Source organism: Curcuma longa, chromosome 16 (assembly GCF_044706935.1).
Source record: "Curcuma longa cultivar G26 ecotype Majalengka, Jawa Barat chromosome 16, ITB_CL_G26_1.1, whole genome shotgun sequence".
NCBI classification, from domain to species: domain Eukaryota; kingdom Viridiplantae; phylum Streptophyta; class Magnoliopsida; order Zingiberales; family Zingiberaceae; genus Curcuma; species Curcuma longa.
In genome coordinates, this window is record NC_133876.1 from 3,424,832 (window position 1) to 3,432,799 (window position 7,968).

At 34.8% G+C, this 7,968-nt stretch overlaps 1 protein-coding gene across 1 annotated transcript; it reads left to right on the plus strand.

Moving 5' to 3' along the window:
* Positions 1-3,645: 3,645 nt before the first annotated feature.
* On the plus strand, positions 3,646-7,180 carry LOC141847586 (putative serine/threonine-protein kinase BSK3; the record flags this gene model as incomplete). Its single annotated transcript, XM_074735643.1, has 4 exons — positions 3,646-3,858; positions 4,630-4,794; positions 5,436-5,549; positions 6,513-7,180. Coding segments are annotated over 4 exons (738 nt in total), but the record flags the coding sequence as incomplete, so codon positions are not given.
* Between the last annotated feature and the right edge of the window lie 788 nt (positions 7,181-7,968).

Consider the following 7,968-nt stretch of genomic DNA (forward strand, 5'->3'; position numbering starts at 1 on the left):
CTCCTGATAAATATGGTTTTTCTGCCACTTTAGCTGATACTACAGTTCCTACCTCTTATTCGCATGCGACTAAGCAGGCATGTTGGGTTAAAGCTATGCAGGAAGAACTTCAGGCTCTTCAGGAGAATCACACTTGGGATATTGTTCCTTGCCCAAATGGTGCTAAGCCCATTGGTTGTAAATGGGTATATTCTATTAAGCTACGATCTGATGGCTCAATTGATAGATATAAAGCAAGGCTGGTGGCCCTTGGTAATCGCCAGGAGTATGGAGTGGATTATGAGGAGACATTTGCTCCTGTAGCTAAGATGATGACAGTGCGACTTATCCTAGCTATTGCTGCTTCCAAGGGATGGTCATTACGACAAATGGATGTGAAAAATGCCTTTTTGCACGGAGATCTTAAGGAAGAAATTTATATGACTCCACCATTAGGGTTATTTTCTACACCCTCTTCTGATGTTTGCAAACTAAAACGTTCACTCTATGGTTTGAAGCAGGCTCCACGTGCTTGGTTTGACAAGTTTCGCTCTACGCTTATTAGCTTCTCTTTTGTCCAAAGTCAGTATGATTCTTCTTTATTCCTGTGCAAAACTGCGAAAGGAATCGTCTTGCTCCTGGTATATGTTGATGATATTGTTATTACGGGGTCCGACTCTGTCTTAATTTCTCAGCTTCAAGAGCATCTTCAAGGGTCTTTTCATATGAAAGACTTGGGATCTTTACACTATTTTTTGGGGCTTGAGGTGCACTCTACTCCAGTTGGAATTTTCTTACACCAGCATAAATATCTCCAGGAGATAGTGGCTTTGGCTGGTCTGCAGGATGGTCGTTCTGTTGATCATCCTTTAGAGGTGAACGTTAAATATCGCCGTGATGAGGGTGATTTTCTCTCAGATCCCTCTTTATATAGACAACTAGTGGGGAGCTTGAACTATCTGACTATTACCCGGCCTGATATTGCCTTTTCTGTTCAACAAGTTAGTCAATTTCTACAAGCACCTACACATCTTCACTTGGCTGCAGTTCGACGCATTATTCGCTATTTGCATGGCACTTCTTCCCGGGGACTTTTCTTCTCTGTGGGCTCTCCTATTCGTTTGGTTGCGTATAGTGATGCTGATTGGGCTGGTTGTTCTGATACTCGACGCTCAGTTACAGGTTGGTGCATGTTTATGGGTACCTCTCTTATTGCTTGGAAAAGTAAGAAACAAGATCGGGTGTCTAAGTCTTCCACAGAATCAGAGTATCGCGCTATGTCCTCTGCTTGTTCTGAAATAGTTTGGCTTCGGGGACTGTTGGGTGAACTTGGGTTTCCCCAACTTGAGCCTACTCCACTTCATGCAGATAATACTAGTGCTATTTAAATTGCTGCTAATCTAGTATTTCACGAACGCATTAAACACATCGAAGTAGATTGTCATTCTATTCGTGAAGCATATGATGCTTGTGTCATCACTCTTCCACATATAACCACCGAATTCCAAATTGCTGATGTGTTTACTAAAGCTCTCTCCCGACACCGTCATCACTTTCTTATTGACAAATTGATGCTTGTTGATCATCCAACATCAATTTGAGGGGGGATATCAATGGCAGATATTATGACCTATCAAATATGGAATTTACTTTGCCATAATTGTGCTGTGTATATATTATTACCTAGAGTAGATTATTTGCAATTAGTACATACTTAAATTAGATTATCTGTAATTAATCTGTAATTAATATGGTAGCCATATTTACTTTGTTACTAAAGATAAATTGTAAAGCAATTCTATTTAATGAGAAGCCTCCGGAAAAGAAAGGGGAATTTTTCTGGAATTTCAAAGTTGCTTGACAGTGACGACCTCTACGAGTTATTGCAGCCGCGATTTTTTTTTTTTTTGGTTTAGTAATTTTTTATTTTTTAAATATGTATTTTTTAAAAATAAACTATTATTAATAGTTATAAAATATTAAAAATTATTTCAAAAATTTTAAATAATTTTAAAAAGTAATAAAAATTTTATAAAATAATTAAAAAAAATTTTAAAATTAAATATAAATTTAAAATAATCTAAAAATTTAAAGAAAATATAATTCTTAAACATTTCAAATAAATTTTTTAAAATTAAAAATTTACAAATACATTCAAAAAAATAATTGAAGATTTTCAAATAATTTTATAATTATTTTTAACCTTTCAAATGATTTTATAATTTGAATTTTAAAAATTATTTTTTAAAAAATATTTTTGATAACAATTTAATAGACATTATCTTATGAGAAAATATTGAAATATAAATTCAATATCTCAACATATAAAGCATATTTAATAATCAAATATTAATAAAATTAATATACATTTATATTTAAAATTTTAAAAATACTGAAATTATATCGGTACGACATGATACGATACCGAAACCGTATCATTCCGGTCCAGAATTGAAACCTCGGCACAGGTCGAGATTTTAAACCTTGATGCTATCTATCACAAATTGTGGACTTAATGCTCAGGAACACTGTCATTCTTTTCCGTTGATGACTATCTAAAAGTGAGTCAATGACACTAGGGTGCATATTAATACTGAAGGAAGTTTAGTGGTTGTAGGTGAAGAATTACAAAGTAGAGGAGGGTCAACTTGATCTGAGTCACATGTTATTTTCTCATTTGGGGTCTACTTTGACTTTGGTTGTAGTAGAGTTTAACTTTCGATCAAAGGACGTACCTAAAATTAATACAAATGTCTAGGTAGTGAATACTAAGGGCACAAGACAACTCTCTTTAAGGAACTCAATTAAATGACCTGTAACTTCAGAGAGGAGGACTTCTTCACAAAGGGATGGCAATAACTAGGCCTGAGACATTGTCATAGAGAGTCGATGACTGAAACCTCAGTTTGTAGTTGTTGTAACTATAATGATCCTAATGTAGCATGATTTCTTGTTGGGTAAGTTCTGACCCATACGAAAAGGCGTAACTCATTGTTTCGGAGAGAGATCCAGTGAAATAAACATGTTTGTGAAAATTTAGACTACCTGCACCTGGACAAAAAGACCCTAAGAAGCTGTCAATTTGATTTCATCCAGCCTTGTCCCTCGTCAGCTCACTTGACTTTGATTTTTGCAAGGATCAGTTCAACCTAGCATAATGGGAGTGAATGATAACTCTCCTTTAGTTATAGAACCTTGAGATATTTCAAGTAATATGACCTTCATGAAAGGAAAACTTCTTATAGAATTTTGTGCTGCATAATTGAAATCAAGTGAAAGCACTTTGCATTTGTTCATTCCGTGGGCTGTCTGAGCTTCATCTTTATCATGACTAACTCCCCAACCTAAAATGTCAACTTAATTAGATTAGTAGAGCTTATTGACTTTAGGTCATTTACATTTTCTAATTTAAGCCTTCAGGCGTCTCTTCTTAACTTGTTATATGCCTGAGCCATTGTCTGGCTGAGACATTCAGCCCCAAATTCAAATCTAATTTGTCCTTTAGTTCTGATGCATTTGATATTTGAGCAAAGAAGGATGGCATTGGTATGATTATAGCTAATCCAAGCAGAAAATCCAACTTATGTCCATTTAGTAATGGGAATATAAGGTTCTTATATTGTTGCACACGATTTTTTTTGGCTTATGTGTATCTGTTGTATCTAAATTTGTCCAGAGATTTTCTTGCAGGCCCTTGACTTGATACGAGATCGTAATTTCAATAGTCTGACAGACTCTTGTTTGGAAGGGCAATTCTCAGATGAAGATGGGACTGAATTAGTACGATTAGCTTCAAGGTGCCTACAATATGAACAACGTGAACGCCCTAATGTGAGGTCAATAGTACATGCATTAACTCCACTCCAGAAGGAGACTGAAGTGAGCAACTCCCCCATTTTCTCTTTCCGTTTGGCTTTCATGATGGGGTTTTGTCTGTCTTTGACCCCTTGCACTTGTACTTTGTTGTTGATCAAACTAACAAATAAGCTTGATGTTTTAAAGTTTTTTTTATTATTTTAGAAAAAATAATCTTGGTGCACATTTCTCCTACTCATAGTTGTTAGGGCTGAGTATTCGGTTAAAACCGAATTCGATTCTGAACCAAATTAATCGAAATTGAACCGAACCGATTTTTTTTTGAACTAACCAAACTGACCGAATTTTCAAATAAAAACCGAACAAATCAAACCGTTAAAATATCGATTAATTTGGTTTTCGACGGAATTAACCGAAAGAATCAAATTTTTTAAATATTATGAAAAATTTACCAATTAGTTAGAGATTTATAAGTTTACTTATTTAAGAATTTATAAATTATTTTTTTATTTTAATTATTTGTTTATTCAGTTTAACTAAATAAGAAATTTTAAAACCAAAATTGAACCGAATTAACTTATTTTTTTTAGAAAAAATAATCGAAATTCCGAAATAACCGAATCAAATTTTTAAATTCGGTTGGTTCGGTCGATTTATTCGGTTTAACTGAATTTTTGCTCACCTTTAATAGTTTGGTTTTATGGAGTTTTTCTATCTTGCAAGTTACACTATGCTTACTCGAGGTGCATCTCTGTGCTATCAATATGTTTTAGAAATTAGTTTAGAATCTTGCTTTTAGATCCATTATAAAGATCTACATGATGTATCCTGTAGGTCCCTTCTTATGTTTTGATGGATATCCCTCATGGTGGTGCATCCTCAATAGAATCACTTTCACTTTCTCCCCTGGGTGAAGCTTGTTCCAGAATGGATTTGACTGCAATTCATGAAATATTGGAAGCACTTGGATACAAAGATGACGAGGGTACAACAAATGAGGTTTGCATATGAGAAGTTTTCTTTTTCTTGACCTGTGAAAGACTTGTATGCATACAAGTACATATGAATATTGTGCAGATGTTTCCTCTGAATATTTCTACTACTATCTCATGAACATAGTATGAGCTGATTTTCTAGGCAAGATTCAGATTGGAATTCCAAATACATATAACATAATTACATTTATTCATTTTGCTTTAGAAGATGCACATTTTGACTTCCTCAAGTATCAACCTTACCATTTGCCTTTAGTTTGTAATGCATTTTTCTATTGTGCACTTCACAGTATCCGAAGAGCAAGTAGGGTGTAAGTTTTTCTTCCATTTTTAAGTATGTCCTCCTAGTCATTTTCTACTGTCGTTAAATTCTTAATTCTCCAATTGATGTTTGCTCTGCAAAATTAGCTGATTTTATTTCAAAACATCCAAATGCCACTCGTCAGATATAACTATGTCTTAATAATTGGGATCCAGAAGTATTTTAACATGATATGGAATGCTCCAAAAGGCTCTTGATGATTGAGATGCCTTTTGTTGGTCTTATATTGTTTTGATAATTTTGTTAATGATTTGAAACAGAATCATTTAATGCCTAAAGCATTTCATTGATTTTACATATCTCGTTCATTTCCTTTCTTTTAGCTGTCATTTCAAATGTGGACGAATCAAATGCAAGAAACACTTAACTCAAAAAAGAAGGGTGATACTGCTTTCAGGCACAAGGATTTTACTACGGCAATTGAGTGCTACACCCAGGTAATTTATTCTTGTGCTCACTGTCTTTATTGTTCATATTTTGCGCTGGTAGAAACATTTATCCATTCTGTCAGTCATCAATAATTACACCACCACATTTAACTAAGGGTTAGAAATAAGGCCATGTCCTAATATCCCAACTTTCTGAAAAGATTGTATTGATGTAACTCTATTATCTCTTGTAAGTTGTATAGGAAAGTTCAATAATGAACAAGCATAACAATCTATTAGTTGCGTTAATTTTGCAGTGCGATAATAACCAGACTCCATATGTAAATTTGTAATCCAATCCTGTTAGATATTAAAGTCCAAATTGTTTCTCTAGAGAAACAAGGATATGCATTTTAAAGATACCATTTTTTCACATTGGAAGCCAAGGCCTTAGATTATCTCTTTATCTGCTATAAGGTTTAAGCAGGAGCATGTGACCAAATGAATTGTTCATGCAACCACATTCTGGAATAACAGGAACAGAGTAAACATTGCCCCCAGAAGCATGTAGATCTAAGTAACATCTTAATCATCAGAGCTCTCTTATAGATGACCAAAATCATTAAGTCAACGCCTATTAGTTGTTGAAACATCATTTTAATAATTATTATGGTTTTGATATTTTTGTACCTTTTCTTTTCCCTAAGAAATAGCTATATTCTTCATGTGCCTTTTCACGCCTATCATATCAGCATGTTATCATACAATATAACTTCCATATTGTGAACTTTAATACTAACAAAATTTTCTTATTGATGTCATTTTGGAAATATTGGTGCAAGGTTAAAGGGATAATTGAATCAATTGATCTCTTGTCAGAAATTAGGAGTTGTGTTTGTTTGTTAATGCTAATATGATGATCCCCTGCACTTGTTTGCCTACTTACATTCTTTCAAAATCCATAACTTCTACATTCATATACATTGATACTGTGCATGAAAGTCTAATGACCAAATACTTTGTGACATGCAGTTTATTGATGTTGGGACAATGGTTTCGCCAACCATTTTTGCACGCCGTTGCTTATCATATCTGATGAATGATATGCCACAGGAAGCTCTTAACGATGCGATGCAGGCACTAGTTATATCACCTACATGGCCAAGTGCATTGTATCTTCAGGCTGCTACCCTTTTGGCTCTTGGGATGGAGAACGAAGCTCGAGAAGCACTTAAAGATGGTTCTTTGCTAGAAGCAAAAAGGAATGGGGGGCGTTAAACTAGGCTAAACACTCACAAACTTCAAATCCTCAGAATTTCAGATCCAATGCCCCCCCATGACAATGGACTGTATATCTCATCGTTTAAAGACAATATTTTGAATGTCAGAGATTGCCATTGTTATAGCAATAGGCTTGATTCTTTGATGGGCCCATTGTTCTAGAGTCGTGCCACATTCATCTTGATTGAGGTTTAAGTCGAAGCATATTCTACGTCGTCTTGTTTCGAAGTTCTTTTGATGTAAGTCATAACCCTTCCAATTTGTATTGTGCATGTATATATGGGGAATCAACCAAAATCTTCGGGAAGTTAGAATGATGGTTAAGTTGTTTCCCCTATCCATGTAAATGCCCAACTTGCTGATGAACATGTAGTGGTGTACAGCAGTTGAATGATTTAATTCTTGTGTGGCTTTCTTCTTGTTTGTTTTTTCCATTGTAATTATTTGCAGAAACAATTAGATCATCACGGGAACATGGCCTATACTATCTTGATTGTTGAGATTATAATTACTTATCCTAGCCATCTGGAGATTACTAGATATTCAAAATCTTTATTTATAAATATCATTAGCCAACATTAGCAAAACAAGAAAAAGTAAATGAATTTCATATGAATGACCTCCATGAACAGAACTATATCACTTGCAATTAACGGCTGGTGACACCAAGAAACATTGGGTTAAATATTCTAAATAGTATCGTACCAAGCATGTTAGGCTAACATTGTCAATATAATTAGGTTAATGTTAACATTATAATAATAGGGCCCACATCATCATTGATGATAGACTGACTAACACTGTTAATGGAGTTAGTATGCCTAACACCATCAATGGTGCATGGCCAATACCTCCACGAGTTTATGGCCAACACCATGAATGAGATTGTGATGACACCTTTGAATGCATTAACTAAAACTTGCCTCCCCAATCAATCATTTGACTATATATATCCACCATACTAAAGTTTGAATTCAACGACAACTTTGCCTTTAGGGTATAACTGAGTTGGTTACGATGGAACAGAATTGCAGAAGAGGACAAGAGTTCGAATCTCAACGAAGCCGAGCAATACTCTTTTCCGTCGTGGTCAATTATAGTTATTCGATTTACCTCCTCACAGATAGTCGTAGGGCCGACCGTGTGGAGCCGCTAGGGTAGCGGATTTCACCTTTTTTATAGAAAAGAATTCACACGGTCCGTTAGA